At 39.7% G+C, this 19,736-nt stretch overlaps 2 protein-coding genes across 2 annotated transcripts in view; both read right to left on the bottom strand.

Annotated features, from left to right (window-relative positions):
- The window catches only part of LOC110379206 (uncharacterized), a 95,308-nt gene extending 83,828 nt beyond the window's left edge, over positions 1-11,480 (bottom strand). The window contains exons 1-2 of the mRNA XM_021338749.3: positions 11,297-11,480; positions 7,124-10,985 (exon numbers count right to left, since the gene is read on the bottom strand). Coding sequence (XP_021194424.3) covers positions 7,124-10,985; positions 11,297-11,480 — 4,046 coding nt within the window. The remainder of the gene's footprint in view (positions 1-7,123; positions 10,986-11,296) is intronic.
- A 1,564-nt stretch (positions 11,481-13,044) lies between these two features.
- Positions 13,045-15,966, bottom strand: LOC110379207 (phosphatidylinositol-glycan biosynthesis class X protein). Its single transcript, XM_064035846.1, has 5 exons — positions 15,662-15,966; positions 15,112-15,256; positions 14,373-14,527; positions 13,750-13,903; positions 13,045-13,376 (listed from the first exon to the last, which is right to left on the bottom strand). Exons 1-5 carry the CDS (start codon positions 15,805-15,807, stop codon positions 13,203-13,205), a joined length of 774 nt encoding a protein of 257 aa, XP_063891916.1. The 5' UTR covers positions 15,808-15,966; the 3' UTR covers positions 13,045-13,202.
- Between the last annotated feature and the right edge of the window lie 3,770 nt (positions 15,967-19,736).

The following is a 19,736-nucleotide window of genomic DNA, read 5'->3' on the forward strand; positions in this document are numbered from 1 at the left end:
AAGACTGTACAAAAATAAAGATGGCTTTTACAAAGTCTGGAGAAGAGAAACTAAAATAACAAAGCAAAGAAGACGTACAAAGCCTTTTCCTCGAAGTTTTAGAGCCGAAACTGACAGGCAGTGGCCGAGGCGTCCGGAGCCGTCCAATATCCAAACATCGCAGTATCGAACACGGCCGAATCACAATAAAATCAATGTAGCCTCCGAACCCTGGCCAGCTTCAGTGACGTACGTGCGACCGAGACAGACATACACACCACCCCCAAGCTAGATAAAGACACACAGATTTATAGAGACATAACACATTTTACTGCACACTGCAATAATGTTCCTTTTAATTAAAATTGAGTAATCAAAGACTTTCGTTCTACCGTTTCCCTTTGACTTTGTAGAGTTATTAATTTCAATGAAAATCGTGAATGTTAATATTAATATTTAAGTAGAAAATTTTCATGAAATTGAAAAAGTAATAAATTGTAATTAGCATATTTATGATGTGGTTCTAAGAATAATTTTCTTTTACTTTTCAAAGTATATACCAAAGTTCTAAATTTGGTGAAAATTGATCGCTAGCGCTCTAATTCGGTAAAAATTGGTTGCCAACTTATAGTAAAGAGAAACAGATTTTTAACAGCAGAATTTTGGATGGCTGTTGGTAACTATTACATAAGTAATGAGGAGCAACAAGTTGCGGTTAAATGAGGACAAACCGACTGCAAAATATTGGACAAAACATTCACAATTTTACTGTTTCAAAGTATTTTGTCAGCAGCCTAAATAGTAGTTAAAGTAGCCACAATTTAACGGACTGAAGCAATGGATAAATTATAGTATTCTCAAGTAGTTTAGATCAAAGAGAAGTTTGTAATTTGTAGACACGGATATGTACAGTTAATTCCAGATTCTGGATAAATTTTCACTTTATTTAAAGCAAAACTCTTGTAGCTTTTACTTCACATAATATTGTAGAAATAGGTAAATCGTTTTTTGGGAATTAAAGTCAAAACCCTTGCATTAAAGGTGCTGCACACGCTGTATATTAGGTACAAATATGAATGTTCTGTAAGATCTTAAAGAAAATAAACAAATCTTTTCAAATCAAGAATTCTTTGACCTAATAAAGAATCAATATGACATCACGTAAACTGAAACAACACACTACCCAATCTGACGCGAGATTAAACTTTTATCGACCAATCACAGTCGAGCAGAGATGACATTAGCCAATCACAGGCGTCTGAAATAACTGCTTAGACTTAATGGGGCTGAAAGGATGGATTTAATTTATTTAGGTAAGAGATAACATCTCTGGATAAACAGTCTTGTATTGAGGAAAATATGACAGCAAAATAATAAGCCAAAAGGTTCTTACACGTAGGTACAAAACTGATAAAAGATATATTTACATACTGGCTGGTTTCCAGAAGGATAATGTTTTAGTGTGGTTACTTAGTTTTTACGTTATATTATCTCCAAGAATCTTTTTTAAAGGAAAACATCAAAAAAATTCGCACACGATTATTTCTTCTGGCTTATATTATGTGCATCCATCATCCTCATCCTCCGAGCCTTTTTCCCAACTATGTTGGGGTCGGCTTCCAGTCTAACCGGATGTAGCTGGCTACCAGTGCTTTACAAGGAGCGACTGCCTATCTGAACCCGTCAACCCAATTACCCGGGCAACCCAATACCCCTTGGTTAGACTGGTGTCAGACTTACTGGCTTCTGACTACCTGTAACGACTGCCAGGGATACGTGTACGTGGTACAAAATTCTTGAAACAAATTATTTCTCCAAAATAACCTTGTCTAAGTTTGCTAATAACACCAATTAGGTACTTATCATTTGCAAAACTTCTCGTAAAATGTAGTTTTTTTAATATGTCATATAATGATACGGCTACTTAAAAACGTAGTTTTATAAAGTAGGACTATTACATTGAATACTAACCATAATACTGGCACATGTGCTACCAATCGATTTTTCTCACGCGATGTGGAATAAAAAGATAAAACTTTTAATTAATATGCAGTGTTATTAAAAATTAACTGGTTTGAAGTCCTCACAACATTGTTCATAATTAACGTAAAAAATCTATAGGGAACTGAACTTGTCCTGACACACAGAATTATCAATGTAGAATCTTTGACAATGGTGTGTGTATATTTATCTATGTGTTGCAAAGGCACAAGATAAATAGGAGCTTTTCTTACAAGGATGAGTTTATAAATTCAAATACCTACTCATCAATCCCGCAGACTTTAAAAGAGGCAAAGACCATCATAATATCGTGAAAACTTGTATCCTTCCTTGCAACACGTTACACATTTACGATTCACTTTACATCCATTAACTGAAAATGCACCCTACAATTATTGGGAAGTCAATAAATGATCAGTTTCTTCAAAGCTTTTCTAGAACAAAGCTGACCCAGTTTGTGTGAAGCCTTAGTTCTAGATTACAGCTGAAGACGGCGATTAGAACATATATTATTAATGTCTAATGTATGGAAAACTGTCCGACATGTGAAATGGTAATATGAAAATTACTTGATAAGGTCCCATTGTGTAGTGGTAGGAAAAAAAGATCTAATGTTTTTATTTCTTTTGCCATTTTTTATTGAATTTATTAAATCGATTTTTTATTACATAGTAATATTGTCAAATCTTTAGGTATCAAACTATGTATTATATTTTTTTGAAACAGATTTGGTCACTACCTTGCCTGGTAAACTAAACAGTATGCGTGAAGGATCCAAAAAAAACCAGTATCATTAGTATTAGATGCATGTCTTAAAAATATCAGGAAAACTGCCTAACAAGTCCTACAATATCAACTTGATCTAGGCTGCACATGCAATATAAAATGAATATATTAAAAAGATTTTCCTTTAGATAAGGCTAGTAATAGAGCTATACGAGCTACGTCAAATATAGCGAATCGGGTTATAAAAGCCAAAACTAGGTCGCTTCTATTTAAAGTTTAAAGGTAGCGACTAAAATGGCTGAAACACCTACGAATATCGGGGACGAGATTGCGTAATTGCTTCAATATAAACTATTTACGGGTTCGCTACGTTGTCAATATTTTTTTAGGAAAATGTACCTCTAGCATGATCACAATTTTAGGGATCTACTACAGCTGTCATTTGAACATTTTTGACAGTCAATCTGGGGAGTTGGAAGCCAGTAAGTCTGACAACCAGTCTCGCCTAGGGGTATTGGGTTGCCCGGGTAACTGGGTTGAGGAGGTCAGATAGGCAGTCGCTTACACAAAAACTCTGGTAATTTCCTTAGTACCTGAAATTACCATGAAAGTTCTTCGTAGTAAACTGAATATAAGAAACGCGCAATACCTGAAAGCCTCCCCTACAGGCCTTTAGGAATAATCTGAAGTATTTTGTGTTAAACTTTGTCGGGGCTGTACTAAAGATTCCGAAACTTCCAGCTTATGTACCTAAAATTAGGTAAAATGCCTATTTTTAATGACAAAAAATTACGTCTTAACGTACAAAATAAATTAACTACAAAAATGTCTCGGTAATGATTACTAAGCATTTTACATAATATGAAAATAGAAAGATGCACCAAACGTAGTCCCAATATTGAACTGCTCATCAATTTTTATTTTTTTATTTTGATAATTATCTGATTCAACGAAAATCCGATTACAAGTCCTGCTAATGAGCTAAAGATAAAAACAACCTTTAAACATATTTTCTTTAACGAATTCCAAGAACACTGATTTCCCAAATAAGCCTTGCTTCAATCGATCCCGCCTACATACCAATACTCAATTCTTTATATGCAAACAAACATAGGTACTTAAATCAAAAATACATAATTCATCAAAACGAACATAAATCCTGTACGTATATGTATATCTATAATACATATAAATAAATTCCTTTGTATATAAATTCGCAGCGTGTAATACGATTATTCTGTCCGTACAAACGATGTATCGATTTGAAGTAATAATCGAGAACTCGTATCTATTTTCGTCTGTTAGTCGCATGTCTTTATGAATGTTTAAGCGATAGATTCGCTTTGAAGTAGGTAGATATGTAATTATGTACTGCAGTCTTTGTAGGGACGTTTCAATATTTAATTATGGGAATAGTCCGGTGTGTAGTTTGTATGTCAAATCACAGTCGCCTCAAGGATGCGGTATCGATTTTGTTAGTTACAAGTATAATGTGTTTGGTACAGTAAAGCTGTTAATTATTGATATGTAGTGGATTGATTTATTATGAGCTGTCTCAGATTTCTATTGAATTTTTGAATGAATACTTGGTGATTTAAGCAGAAATAAGTTACAAGACATCATCATCGCCTAGCCTTTTCAAAAATATGGAGTCGGCTTCCAGTCTAACTCACAGAGTTTCACAATGAGCGACTGCCTATCTGATCTCCTCAACCCAGTTACCCGGGTAACCCAATAAAACTTTCACACCAAAGGACCAAAGAATCCGTGTTACCTAAGTCCTAGTTTACCTGAGTCCACGGCAAATAGGTATATAAACTTTACCTACTTAAGATAAGAGCAGTACCTAGTCAGTGAAATAATAAAACAGTGATGATAAAAAGTAACGAGCACGCTTTGAGTACATAATAAACATTATGAGTCATAATTCAGGTCCAGAAGTATGGCACTACTTGATGTTTTATTGGTATCCTTGTGGCTTTTGCGCAGTTGGGTAATCTTATCCTGCGGATTTTAGGCTATCACTGTATGAAATTTCATCTTAATCAGGGCGACTGTTTTGTAGTTAAAACGATTCATCGATCCCTTTACCTATCTATATGTACGGTTGTAAAAAAATCTTAGGTAGGGATAAAGTACTATCTTGGGAGTGTCAAGAACATTCATTACCTATATGTATATGACAGTATAGCATGCTTTTTTATCTCCACAACAGATGAATTCGATGTCAAATTAATCTACTTTTAACTTAGTAAATTGTATTTAAATTAACATTCCAACAAATAACATATATTTTCAAGACTCTCCAACGATATATCACTTGCTTGCAGCAATGTACATACTAAGACTTATTAGGTATCTGCACTAATTTGTGCGACTCTGAATTAATTACCTACATCAATTTGTAATTATTTTATTGGCGCACACACAGACGAGCGCATCAAACGTTCTGCTCAATTAATATTTATGCATGAAGATGAAGAGTATGTTTCTAATGTGATACGAAGACAGTAACTTATTTTGTTATTGTATTGTTTACGAATTTGGGTTCAAATTATTGAGTTATTCCCAATTTGTCATTAGTACCGATTGGTCACCAACTATTTTTTCCATACACCAAATCCCGATTGGTCATTCGAGCAAAATAAATAATTTAATATTTAAATTTTGAGTTCCGATTCGTCACCCGCATAAAATTTCACGTATCAGAGTACCGTCAGAAATAAAAGTGTTAGAAGAAATTTTAAATGAAAAACTTCGATGTAGGTAAAGGTATAGCTCTCATATAAATATAATAAAATTGACATTAAAACACAGGTGAAGACAACATGGGCATTTTATAAACCCGAAAATGTGACTCGATACTTTTTGTGCCGGTAACAAAAGTACCAGGGGCCCATAACTAGCAAAGAGATTGTATACATAAAAATTATGAATGATGGTGTAAATTGGTATGTTTATCTACAATTAGGAAAAGAACGAAAAATCCTGACACTCTTGACTGCTATTCTCCTGTAAGTTATGCGGTCCTAGTACACGGTGGGCAGTTCCATGGACACTCGTTGATTGGTATATTACTCATCTGATTTATGCGATCCTGGTATTTTGGTTTTGGCCGTGCGGTGTGTGACGCCGTTGAAATCGCGATTTTATTAATAGCGTCTTGCCATATTCGGAAAAAACATAACCAACATAAATAAAAAAAAACATATTACAATATTGTAAAGCTTATCTTGTTGACAGTACTTTTTACAAAATAAAGTACGGATGACCAATTGGGACTAAGTAAAATAAAACATTTTATTTAATGACAAATCGGGACACGTTTTTTATGGATGCCAAATCACTAAAATGACGAATCGGGCATAACTCAAATTATTTGCGGCTAATTAATTTTGTTATAGAAATATAAATTAGATGAATAGGTGTGAAAGTTTGAGGGTATACAAGAATTTCATGCTCAAAATAGTGTTAAATGCGATAGATGATATTATAATAATATCCATACAGAAAATCCCATGTTGTAGCTAATTCTGCATTTTGAAGATATAGATTTCATCAACAATTGCTAGATTATTCACAATTAAATATCAATGGAAACAGAGCAATTCTGCAAAAAACATGCGTCTAAATAAATATTCGGATGACAAGACCAATCGTAAACATACTAAATTAAAGCAAGTACATATACGTAGGTCGCAGTAGGGTCCTGGATCCCCCCTGTCGTATGTCCCATAGCAATCAGCAAGCTTCCGCTCAGCTTTGTCTCCGTTCTAATTAAATGTTGACAAGACGACTGACCCAAAGCCCAACATATTAACCCTTCAACTTCGCCACTATTTTGGTAGCCGATCGATTCTGTCAAAATTAGCTTCGCCCGCCGGCCTGACCCAATAAACGGCCCAGAATAAATAAACAATACAATATTACCCAAGCATATTGTGTTCTATATTAACTAGCAAGTCTGTTGCCTTCGCTAACATGTACCCAGCTCCGACAGCAGGTTTATGCGCTTCTGTCATTTACATATTTATGTAAAGAGGCGTACTTTGATGCATGATAACTATGGACATTTATGATAACAAATGTCGGTATTTTTTGCCAAAGATAGCGTGAAATGTGTTACATGAATACGTGTCAGCGACGACGAATAATTGATATTTTAAACGAAAAGAAATAATTTACATGGAAACAGTTTACCGAAGAACAGGCAAATGTATGTAAGTACTCGTCTACCTCTATACTCATAATTTATTTTCTTAGAATTCACAACGTCTCGAACGACCGCCTGCGCTGTTAAAGCACATGGTAATTATGAAGTCAAAGAAACTCCAATAAGAAAAGTAAATACGGCGAATTCTTATTTTGAACATGCAAATATTTGTAAAAGCGGTAAACATGAATGAAAGTGACTCACTTGCCGAACAGCGGATGCCACAAGTGGAAGGAGGCCGGGTCGTGCGGGTGCGGCGGCAGGTGCTGCGGCTCGCCCAGCGGCGTGGTGCTGCCCACCTCGGGCTCGTCGCGCCGCCGCAGCGCCGCCGCCGGGGCCGCGCGCCGCGACGACGACGCCGACGCCACCGCACTCGGCTCCAACAAGTTTTGCAACGACTTTACACTGATCCGCGGCCGCGGCGACTCCTGCGAACTAGTCGAACTACTCCGCTGGTGGGCCTGCGCCTCCGAGTGCTTCATCGACTGCAGGTAGTTGTTGTTCGGGAAGTACGGCGAGGTCGGGCTCTTTTGCGCCCCACTGCGCGGCGACCGCTGGCTGCCCATCAAGTTGGGGTTGAAGTACGGTATCTGCAGCCCCGGCAGCGGCATGTTCGGCCGTATGTTCGGGTTCATGCCCGGGTACATGCTCTGCAGGAACGAGTTGTGTTGCATGGCGGCTCGCTGGCTCGCGGTGTAGTTGGCCATTGGACTAGATCGTGACGACATACTGCTGTGTGATTTATTTTGATGATGACTCTTTGTCGAGTGAACAAATGGATTCTGCACGTCTAATGATTTGGCCGCCATCTCCTTCGCCTGAGACTCGTTAGCTTTGGCTTGGCTTTGTGCTCTCTGCGCTTGTTGTTGTTGGTTCGAATGGTTCATTGCTTCCTGCCACATGGCGTATTGCATGCGATTTTCATAGTCCATCGGCGGCATCACCGGGAAACCCGTTGGTCCAGGTCCAAAACGGGAATTTGGATTAAAAACTTGTGATAATTCTGGATAACCTTGTCCGGCATAGCCAGAGGAGTTTAGAGCTTTTAAGAAATCCATGTTTTGCGAGCATGCAGCCATTGCTTCGAGTTGACTGATGTAGGGCAGCCAGAGCATCTGGTTGAGCGCGGCCGAGGTGGCGGCGTCGATGTCGCCCGCCAGCGCGTCCATCGACGGGATCGGCTTGGGCTGCGTGCTGGAGTTGATATGGTCGGGTTGACTCGTGGTCGTTGTGTTTTCGCTACTCGATGTACTTATCGTACTTTTTGGCGTAGGCGGCTTTGGTTCTTTTATCGGCGACTCCGGCCGTTTGGTTTCATTCATAATAATACCTTCTAATTGCGATAATGATATGACGAGTATGTCTGGATCCTGCAGGACGTGTGGGTAAGCAAACGCTTCCGGTAATCTTAGCTCCGGGTAGTTCATTAGCATCAATGGGATTTCGATAGCTGGAGCTGAGAGAATGATATTTAGCTTGTTTTTCGGGACCAACATAGGATCGGGAATGTTGAAAGTAGCACTCGTTCTTAGACTGTGCAGTTGTTCGATTGGACTCATTTTACTCATTTTCTCAATATATTTTGATGGGAGCTTTTCTTCCTTATCGTTTTTCTTACTCGTCTTAGTCTGAGCCTCAGCTGCATGCTCTTCTCGGTCGCACTTGTTGAATACTTTGTTTATTTTGACCGAGTCATCAGACGATTCCCGTCTTCCTTTTTTCTCTTGTGGTTCACCAAACTCTTTATTTAACTTTCTAATCTCATCTGAGCAGCTCGTTACGGTCGGACTGGCGGATTTTCGATGTTTGCCTAAGTTTAATGGTTCACATTGCTGTTTTGTAATGGTCACTTCCGACGTGTACATCTTAGGCGAAGGCGATGACAGCAAAGTTTCTAAAAACAATGACTGTTTGCTCTTGGACTGCGGCATGGTGAATATTTCCGGCGAGGAGGGCACGGCGGGGATGCCGCTCGGCTGAGGCGACTGCATCGCATCCGACTCTCTCGACGGCGCTCGCGGTATGTCTATCCGTCTCGGCGACGCATGCGGGGTGGGTAACCTTCGCTGCACGCTCAGATCTTTAGGTTGGTCGTCAACCTTTTCAGATATACTATCTTCCATAGTGTTTGTGGTTTCCGCAACGCTTGCCACCACTCTAGCAGATTTTTTAGGCTTTATATTTTTTACACTCAAATCCGTAGCAACCAATTCCACAGCATTTGCCGTATCTTCAAGGTCTTTCATGAAATCTATGCTTGGGTCTTCCTCTTTTATAGCATTTGAATAGTTACCTTCTTCGTCACATACCGTATCGTCGGTTTCGATTTTGAGCGTAATGTTATTTGTGACATTTTCAGCGGATTCATCGTTAGGTGGAATCGGTATTTCACTCACACTGGGTAACGTTGCTTCACTTTGATCCGGTAACGCTTGTAGTTTCTGCTCCTCGGTGGGAGCAGGGATTTCAGGTACTTGTTCAGTATACATTACGTCAGTATTACCAACCTCCTCTTGTAGCCTCTTCTCGGCATTCTGATCATGCTCATATTCTAAATGGTTAACTTCGTTAGCATTTTGCATCTGTGACGCCACTGTCTGTGATAACGTGTCAAGTGCACATTCTGTCGGAGGGTCGGCGGGCGCAAACACTTCGTCTGTCATGTAGGACTGCTCCATGGTCTGTTGTTGGTCCGGCGGCGGCAGGTGGTCCCCTATGTGATGCAGGTGGAGGAGCCCCTGCGCCGCCGTCATGCTGCTCCGACTCGGCGACTCTAGCGACTGCTCGAGCCGGTCAATGATATCCGCGACAGGTGCGCCGCCGAGCAGCATGTCGTCCTCTTCCTCAGCATAGTCGCCGGACCCGTGCACTAGGTGCGCCAGCTTGTCGAGCGCCTGACCAAGAATTTGATTATCCTCACAACCCTTTTCTACTAGCGACTCGAGCAGCGCCTCGTCGTGAGGCCCACCGAGCTCAGGCAGGTAGTGCGCTTCACTAATAGTTTCAAATAGATCTTTATGCACTCCCATGTCATTGTGGAATGCGTCTTCCTCAGAAGGCCGCACTTCGGGCGCGTGCGTCTTGCGCTGCTCGAAGAACATCTCGTCTGGCGGCTTGGGCTCGCCCAGCTCGAAGGACATGACGTCGCGCGCCACCTCCTCGGCCTCGGGCAGGAAGGGGTACTGCGCGCCCGCCTGCAGCTCCAGCTCCAGCGCCTCCTCGCCGCGCTGCTGGTTGAACTCCAGCTCGGCCACCGCCAGCAGGTTGTCGAGCGGCGTGGGCTCGGGCGGCGCCGGCGGCGAGGGCGGCGCGGGCGGCGCGGGCGGCACGCGCGGCACCGCGATCGTGTGCGACGGGATGTGCGACTCCAGGTCGGGCGCGAGCCAGGCGGGCGCGGGCGCTGTCGCGTCCGTGCGCCTCCGCCGCGGCCTGCCGGAGCGCCGGCGCCGGCGCCGCTCAGGGGGAGCTCCGGGCTCGAGGGGTTCGTGCGCCGGGGCGCTAGTCACAAGTATAGAGTCAAAGATTTTAGTACGCGGGATAACTCGCCAACCGGTAGGGGTACGCGCGATACGGATGCGGTTACGCGGGTCGTAATCTTCACAGCGGACCTCTTGCACGGTACCGTCGCGCTGGCGCGCCCACAGGAACACGGGGCGCAAGCGCGGCGCGGGGTGCGCGGGCGGCGGGGCTCGCTCGGCTAGGTCGCGGCAGAGCAGGCTGCGCGCGGCGCCGGCCAGCGGCAGGGGCGCGGGCGGGTGGGGGCGCTGCGGCTGCGACCGGCAGCGGCATCGGCGCGGGGCGGGCGGCGCGAGGCTCGCCGCCGCCGCCGGGCACCCGCGGAGACACTCCGGCGCGCCGCACCGCGGGATCAGGCGACGACCGCGCGGACGCGGCCCCGAGGCGGACTGGCGGCAGGCGCGCGCGAGCCCCGCCCCCCGCCGCCCGCCGCGCCCGCCCCGCGCCCGCCCCGCCCAGCGATCGATCGGCCGCCCGCTGCACCCGCCGCCTGCACCCGCATGTAAACACGGCGCGCGCCCCGGCCCCCGCGACGCCGCGTTTACGTGGCCTCGTTAATCTTAAATCCATATCTGCGGCGCGCGGAGTACGCACGGCGGCACGCCCCCGGCCCGGCCGCCACGTGCGCTGCGCTCCCAACACTGCATCCTCACCACACCAGGCACTGCAGCACTCCTGCCACAATGTTGACGGAAACACCTCGCAGCGACCGCTTCCTAAATAAACCTTTAGGTCTAGTAGGAATAGTGTGAACGGACGGCCACGCACTTTGTAAATGTCTTTAGGAACATAAATTGGCCGTACCAGAAGTAGGTAGCGCTAGGACATGGAAGGGGCGTTTTAAGGATGGCTGTCATGAACATCCGTGAGATGAGGCGCGTTCATCCGTGTGCGGAAGGAAGGGATCAATACGCGCGGCGCGTGGCGCCACCTGTCGGCACCACACGGCTGCGCCTCGGTACACTGGGCGCGAGTCGGGGCACGCGATCACGTTGTACTGAGATGCTGGTAGATGGAGCGCGGGGATAACCTGAAATTCAGACATATTTTGCGAGCCTTTGTACATAATATGCACCAAACGACCAAATCATATAAAAATCATAAACTAAAGTGAAAGACGTTACTTACATTGCGGGTTTTAAGGGTTCTGTACCCAAAGGGTAAAGCGGTAGGTACTCTATCACCAGGTCTTTGCTGTCGCTCCCATAGAACACCCCTCGTGCATAACCCCGACTCGAGTTTTTTTTTTTACAATTACCCACGATTTACAGAATACAAGAGCAGTTTCTCATTTTTAAGGATCCATACTTAAAGGGACTGGACAGGACCCGAGGTTTAGACTGCTTTGGAAGAAAAATTATACTAACAACTAATAACTGGTAAATGGTGGAATGAATCCTTCGCTTTCATTCAGCAATTAATCCCTACGAAAAAATATTCCATATCTTCCAAGATTTCATGATAATAATCGGGTTTTTTTAATAGAAAAACCGAGCACTAAATTAAAAGGATGTCAGTAAAAATCTAAAACACTTTTTTTGCAACATTTTTTATTCTGGATAAGATGTAATATAATATAATTCGACTAGACAATTATTGTAATATTTTAAAAACTTTCATTATATTTCATAGTCATTAATGAGATCGATGGAATGCATGAAGAATTTTAATATACATGTTCAATATGAATAAAAATAATATAAAATTGTGAGAAATGAATAGTTTTATTTTATTAGCATTCGGAGTTCTATTTACTTAGGTACTTTTATTTTTTTTATATAAAAATTATACATTTTATGTCGAAAGATTTTTAAGCGTAAAACATTCTTAATAGGTGTATACAATTTTCTTTTTAGATGTACATACATAGTCGCTTTGCCTAAATTGATAATACTGTCCACTTCGGTTGATAGTCGGTACATACGTGTATCTTTTTTATTATTTTGACCACATAAATTAAATAAATATTAAGAAGAGGAATGTCATAAATGTAAAAGCATCACAGAAGATACAGGTTATAGAAATGGTATAAAAAATATATATATATTTTCACCTCAAAGACTTTTACAAAGTTGAAATCACTTTTATTTAATTAAATTGTATAACTGAAATTGTCACTTATCGAAACACAGGTCAGACAAGAAATACTAATTTTTGATGAGCAATTTTTAAGTAAATCTAGCATCTAGCAATACCTTACTCACCACCTTCCGATCTACAATATAGAGCTTCTTATGGCTACTATAACAGTCTTCATTGTTCAGTTGTTCATTTATTAACACCACACACTCACATTAAAGCATATTACATGTAAGCCAGTAAAAATAAATTTCTTTAAAATTAGGGGTCATGTCAAATTATCCAGATTACAGTCCTAAAATAAAGACACTTAAATATAGCCTGATTTAAAAAAGGGGCAATATTTTTAAGCATTTTTCCATACAGTAAAATTAAAAATAAAAAACCGGTCAATTTCTTTAAACTTTAAACCATCCCTTGCTCTTGTAAAATAGTCAACTCACTCACTATTAATTAACACATTGCACATAATTTTAATAACTTTAACAAAAGACAACATACCATAAATATTCACTTTACAAAAATTTTACTAAAAGTACACTAATTATGTGTTGCCCGGGTAACTGGGTTGAGGGGTCAGATAGAGCAGTCGCTCCTTGTAAAGCACTGATACTCAGTTACATCCGGTTAGACTGGAAGCCGACCCCAACATAGTTTGGGAAAAAGGCTCGGAGGATGGAGGATGACACTAATCATGTCTCGCTCCATAAGGGTTGAAAGCCATAGTAACGAGCTTGTGTTCGTGTATCGCCTTGATGAGGTACAGCGAGCCGACGGCGACCACCACCGCCGTGCCGATTGATATCGCGTGCAAGTGCTCCATGTTGCCTATGGGGATCGGCCACACTAGTGTGTCCGTCAGCTGGAATAAAAGATAATATTTTTAATTAACACATCTCGCTAAAAACAAGTAAAAATCGCGCTCTATCTAGCAAGAGTTTCGTCGTTTTTCCGAACATGAAGGGTTCGAATGGCGGAGGGACCAGGAATTCATAGCACAGATACCCTCCTGGTTTTGAATTCCTGACTCCCACAAAACCTTGTACGTCAAATATGTTTTATTTAAGTAATTATACTGTAAAAATGTTCTCAACACTGGAAACAAATCACTTTCTTTACTGATACATGAAATTTTCTGATATAGCTAATCATGATAAATCGAAAGCACAGACTTGGAAAACCTATAAACACTCATAGTTTTACCAAATTACTACTATCACAGAAGTATCACTCACCAAAGTATAAGGTAACTCTTTCCAGCTACACTTTTCCTTAGAGCTGCCGTTACAGAGGAAGTTGACGCGAGCAGCATCCTTGTTGCACATCTCTAAGCGCTCGTCTGGACAGCGTAGGTATAGCTTCGGAGGACCTATGGTGTTTCTGGCCATGCTGGAATGACAATTGAATGAGGAATTTAATACTTATATGTATTGTAGAAATTAATAATTGCGCTATTAAGGTAATAGCTTCTGCCCCTGGTTTCACATGCGTCTCATTTAAACCTTTAGCATAAAGTGGTCCATAGTAGTCTTTGCTCAATAAGTGGACTGTACGTCAGTGAAACTTTTTTTTTAAATCAGGTAGGTAGTTTCAGAGATAAGTCCATTGACAAGAAAAAAATATATCAGCTTAAAATTTGATTAGTATAGATTCTTCAGCATTATAATTAGGAAATAAATATTTACTAGCTGCCTTTCCTAGTTACTAGTTTATTTGTTTTACTAGTTTACTAGAAATAGAGTTTTGACATAAGCCTTATGTTAAATTCCTATTTCTAGTAAGCAACATAACAGGTAAATAGAAAATTGGGAACAGAAGCAGTGAAACAAAATTACATAATAATTTTAGTTTTACATACCCTCCACCAGGCATAGCTAGATGATACCGAGCGTGTACAGGCAGCCACAGATACACCTTACAGTCTTTAATCCTCTCCGTGATATATGTGGTGGTGGGGTACGAGTGCTCAGCGGGAAGCTCTGTGTTGATGCGGTTCTTGGGTACTGCATTCAGCTGGAAAGATGGAGAAGAATAGTTGGCTAGCTAATGTTATTACTATATATTCTGTATGAAGTGTTGTTACAAATTAATGAGCGAGGGATTTTTTTTAAAGATCTCTCCTGCAGTTCAGTTATTTTAATTGTATTCTTATATTTGTAAGAAATGTGACAACAAGTTTCTATCATCTTTTAAATACTGTGTATCTGTAGCTTTGTAACTTTTTGCCAGCAATGTAAAAGTATCCTTCTTACGGCCAGTTTCTTCATCAAAGTTAAAGTTAAAGTAATGTCTAAAGTAAAGGTAACGGTCAAATTCGTTTTTCAAGGCTAAAGTGACAGCAAAATTCATAGAAAAATTGAATTTAACCGTTACTTTTACTTTAGACATTACTTTGACTTTTACTTTGGCTTTAACTTTTGATGAAGAAACTGGCTGTTAGTAACATTACAAATGGCAAAGTAACTGTTAGAATGTCATCTAAAAATTTGACTTTTATACATATGGGAACAGGACCAGACATTCACATTATAAATATATTTTTTTAATAAAAAAGAAAACTTATTATCATAAAGTAAAATGAATATACATCCATTCACCTTCCTCATCCGCCTCAGAGTGCTCAACTCATCAGGGTTGGCATACACTCCATGTGGTAACGTCTGGTCTAACCCGATGACACAGTCCTTGTACAACCAGCACTGGTCCTCATCACTGTTGAACACTATGCCGTAGGTTATATTCCTGAAAATTAGTTCAAACAATGTTAAAAAAAAGTCTTGATTCATTTTTCTTGATGATACACTATGTTCTGATCTTACTATTTATACAGTGTTGAATTTGAAATTCTCTTAAATTAGTGGCTTATAAGACAGTACTGCTGTTTTTATAGATGAATATATATTTTGATTTTAAGTGATGACAACTTAAATTACAATTTCTGTGGCAGACAATTGGGTTTTTCATATATTAATACTATGAAATTTTCTTAATATCTTAATGTTATAATGAAAATTGTTTACGGATGTGCTCTAAAATAGGCAAAATCTTTAAAATAAAGCTTGACTCACAAGATTGTCATTAATGTGTAAGTTATATGGAAAAACTACGAATTATGAGTGGAACAATAGATATAAATAAAGTCTTTACCTGTGAAACCCTTGATTCTTGAGGACTTGCTTCAATTTAACGTCGAAATCACAAGCATTGGCTGATAGATAATGAAAACAACACAAAAATACTAAAAAACAAATAAACAAGTTAATAAGATTAATAGGCCTGATGTAACGAAACATGATTGAAGATTAAATCCGCTGATGTCCAAAATATAACTGTAAATATTAATATACACACTTATTTCAAAATTTACTATAATATTCCCGATTTTTTAAATTACATTTTTATCAAAAAGATCTCTCGTTGATCGCGATAACAATACTGAGTTCCAGATTCATACAGAAACTCTACTAGATTAGAAGCATGTTAAAAGTGAGATGGCTATAGAAATGCCTTAAGTAAGACTGAGATGAAGCATACTTTCCAGACCACAAAATGTGAAATCAATATTAACTTTGACACTGACAATCTAGATTTGTCAAATTTTCGTAAATGTTGCTATTGCAAAAAAAAAACATTCAGGATTTGAAACTGGTTGAATTTCCCAAAAAAATATTGTTGCTGCCGTTAGATCCTGAAAAAGAAAAATAGTTTTTTTCTTTTTCTATGTACTTTATGGCTGCATGATGATTTTTTTTGTAGAAATTGTGCCAGTTACCGACCAAAATGTTAAAAAAAGGTTAAGTTTTAAATGCACACAATTAAGTTAACCATTGCCGTTATGTAAATAAGCTGATTGTTTACAAATGAAGATGTCTGTCTTCTAAATTGAATCAACACATAAGTTACGAATGAAACTGCTGACAAAAGCTAGTATCCACTTAAAATTATCTCCGAAACCATGCAACAAAAGATTCGTTCCATTAGCAGCAAAAAAACGAAACGAATGTCACTCGAAATTGAATTTTGCTGTGGCCTTTTAAAAAAGCAACAACAACATGTCTGCGGAAGTTGTAAGTACCTACTTACGTGCTTAATGTCCTATGGAGAGGTCACCAAGGGTCAGGGTTATTGCTGTTCGAGCTATTTAATTTCGAAGCCCAAAAGCCTTGCACACCCTTTGCTACACACTAACCACAGTGGGTCTTATCTATCTTTCGAGGCTTTCCATTCATCTACGGACTAGGTCATTGGGTCCCCAATGCTTTTAGTTATGCATTGAAACTAAATCATGTAAGAGTGCGTCATGTTAACGTTAAATTTAAGTTCAGTATAGTAACGATATCGACATTGTTGACCCTCAAAGTTGAGCTCGCCGTCATTGTCGACCAGTTCGCGAGACAGCGTGTTGCAGAATTTATATAACTACACATATTAAATCATTGCTGATTCCTTTATTTATCATGCATATTACCTTGCGTTTATAAGTAATAAAAGCTTTATTAACGTACACTATAGAATCTGAATGATGAATGATCCTCGATAGGTCACGAGTTCGTATTCCGGGAATAAATATTAATTTACAACCTACCGCCTGATTCCTTGATTAAAGGACTAGTCTTAGTCACATCGATCTACCTGGCCTGAATACGTTTTTATGGGTCCTGGAAGGAAAGTCCTGTCAACGTACCTATATAGTTACAGTGAAAATTAAACAAGTAATTATCCTACCTACATCGTTGGCTGTTTATAATCAGCCGATTAATTAATCGGCGTGAACTCCATCATTATTATTTATGTCTCGACCAGCCAGACCACGGGACTACAAAATTCCGGAATTTTGGAAGCCAACACGCTGAAGCCCTTTTGACACAACTTTAATGAAATGGTGACACAATTAGTTAAAATAATTAATCAGTAATATTATCCCGGAAAACTCAACTAAACTACTTTAATCAAGCAAAGTCCAATTACTTAACCAAAACTCCACACGAATAGTACCATATTAATGCCATTTCGTGTTATTACAATTAAAAATATTAAAATCTACCCAGGTGTGGTCTTAAACAATAGTAAAATGTCATGTGTTAAAGAAATTATGATAGTGCCACACGTAACGGCGTGACTTTCACTCGTTTAGGTAATGCTGTAGGGAAATGTTTAATTACTTACAATCACAGTTTTCACTAATCCTAACTATCTAATACTCTTGTATGTTTCATTATACCTATGTCTGTCTTGTTCGTTCCTCTTCTGCTGATAAACGATAACGCACGGGGACAGATTCAATCAATTATTAATTATTTCTCATCATACATGACTTTTGTAGTTACAAATTACATTAAACACAAGGACTAGGTTAATCCTATATTAAAAAAGACCAGGCCGCCGATTACACCTACCTACTAGATTTTTTATCCTGACTGTGTGAAGTACCGTAGATCTTTTCGAAGCGAGCGGTTGAAACCATAGGTAACGCCTAGACTTTTTTAGTCAAGTACTTGCTTATATTTAGGGTGGAACTAGATGTCGTGATAATGGGTAACCTAACTTTTAGGTGAGGCCAGGAGTAAGCAAGTTTATGGTGTCACTGCGGGAAGCCCGATCCTGACTCATTGGGCGGGGTGAGGTGACAGCTATTTCTGGGATTTGCGGACATAAAGTTACCTACCAACTAGTTTTGTGGTTTGGATGTTTAATTATATCCTTCAGTTTATAATATCTAAGTTGTGTACCTGTTGTTTTTAATTAGAGTTGCTCTTGCATTCACTGCAAACGAAATTGTCGCTCGATAATTGTCTCGGGGTTTGGTTGACAGTTAATAGGGCAATTGTGGACCTAATCAATTTTTTCGTCAGTCTATCTATATTGTGGATATGAATTGCCTGGAGCAATAAACATGCAAAATTCAACCATGGTATCACAAAAAAAGTGTGCTAAAAGTTAAATTCTCATGCAAATAGCTTACAAATATCCTTTTGTTCTCCTTTTATTTTGTAACAACATTTATGATGTCTCGTTATATTTTATTAATTAGGTATCGGAGCACCTTCGGAATGGAAAATTGCTGTGATATTATGTGTATTAGTGATGTGATAATCCCTTGTTTATTCTAAAGTTATTCAACGCCCAATGAGTCTATATTATGTTAATAATATTAAATGTTTTTAAATGATTTAGAGTCCATCAAAATAATAATATATTATGTATAAATGCTAAATTAACTCAGTATGTCTGCCGAGCTTTGACGTTAAAACCACTGAACCGATTTAAATGACATTTGCTACAAAAATAGTCTATCTTTAGAGCCTGAGAAGGATACAGCAGACAACTTTATACCCGGTATTTTGGTGTGGTTCTTCTGGGACTTGAGTGAAACCACGGGCAACAGCTGGTTCGAATTAAATATGAAACTTACAAATTTTTCAATCTTTCAAAATTTTTGCTCGGCCATCCTGCATCTATCTACTTAGATTTTCTTAGTAAAAGACAAGGTACTAGACCAATGAGGTCAATGACCATGAATAACAATTTAACGAATAATTAAATTCTTAATGTTTAATTAAATCAAATTGTGGTAATTAGTTAATAACAGTTGCCGCCCAACCAATCAGTGTAGGCCTGATTATAATGACTGTGTGACCTTAGGCAGAAGGTTTCTGTAGGACATTTGTTTTATTTACTTTTACATTACTTTTCAAAGGTTTTATAGTCCTGTGCCTCTATTCATTAATCTTATCAATTAATTTATTGGTTTTTGGCAGTGTCACCCGTGCTTAAAGGACTCGTAAATATTTTTACCGACTATCCTTTGGTCCACGTCTATCTGTTGGTCTTTTGCTTCCGAATAAGGACCAATCTACAATGTGGCTATTAGGTACATTTAAATATGTTAACAACATACATAATTATGAATGACACAGATACCAATGTAAGACAGTAAGCTTGCCCGGTCTCACCGCCACTTCCTAAGCCACATTTGTTATGTAAACGAGCATAACCATTACGATTCACGTTCATAACACCAATAAGAAATGTCTTCGTGAATTCCAAAAGTGTCGGTACCCTTCCGCGGGCTCCACGCCACTTCACCGCGGCTTCACACCGGGCCAATGACTCACGTAATCAAATCACAACATCCTACGTCTCTTTTATTCTCTAAGAGTTAAAAAGAGATGTGTTTTTTAAAGAATTGCAAGTGGATGATGGTAGCCCCGCCACGAGTGAT

Source organism: Helicoverpa armigera, chromosome 8 (genome assembly GCF_030705265.1).
Source record: "Helicoverpa armigera isolate CAAS_96S chromosome 8, ASM3070526v1, whole genome shotgun sequence".
In the NCBI taxonomy this organism is placed as follows: domain Eukaryota; kingdom Metazoa; phylum Arthropoda; class Insecta; order Lepidoptera; family Noctuidae; genus Helicoverpa; species Helicoverpa armigera.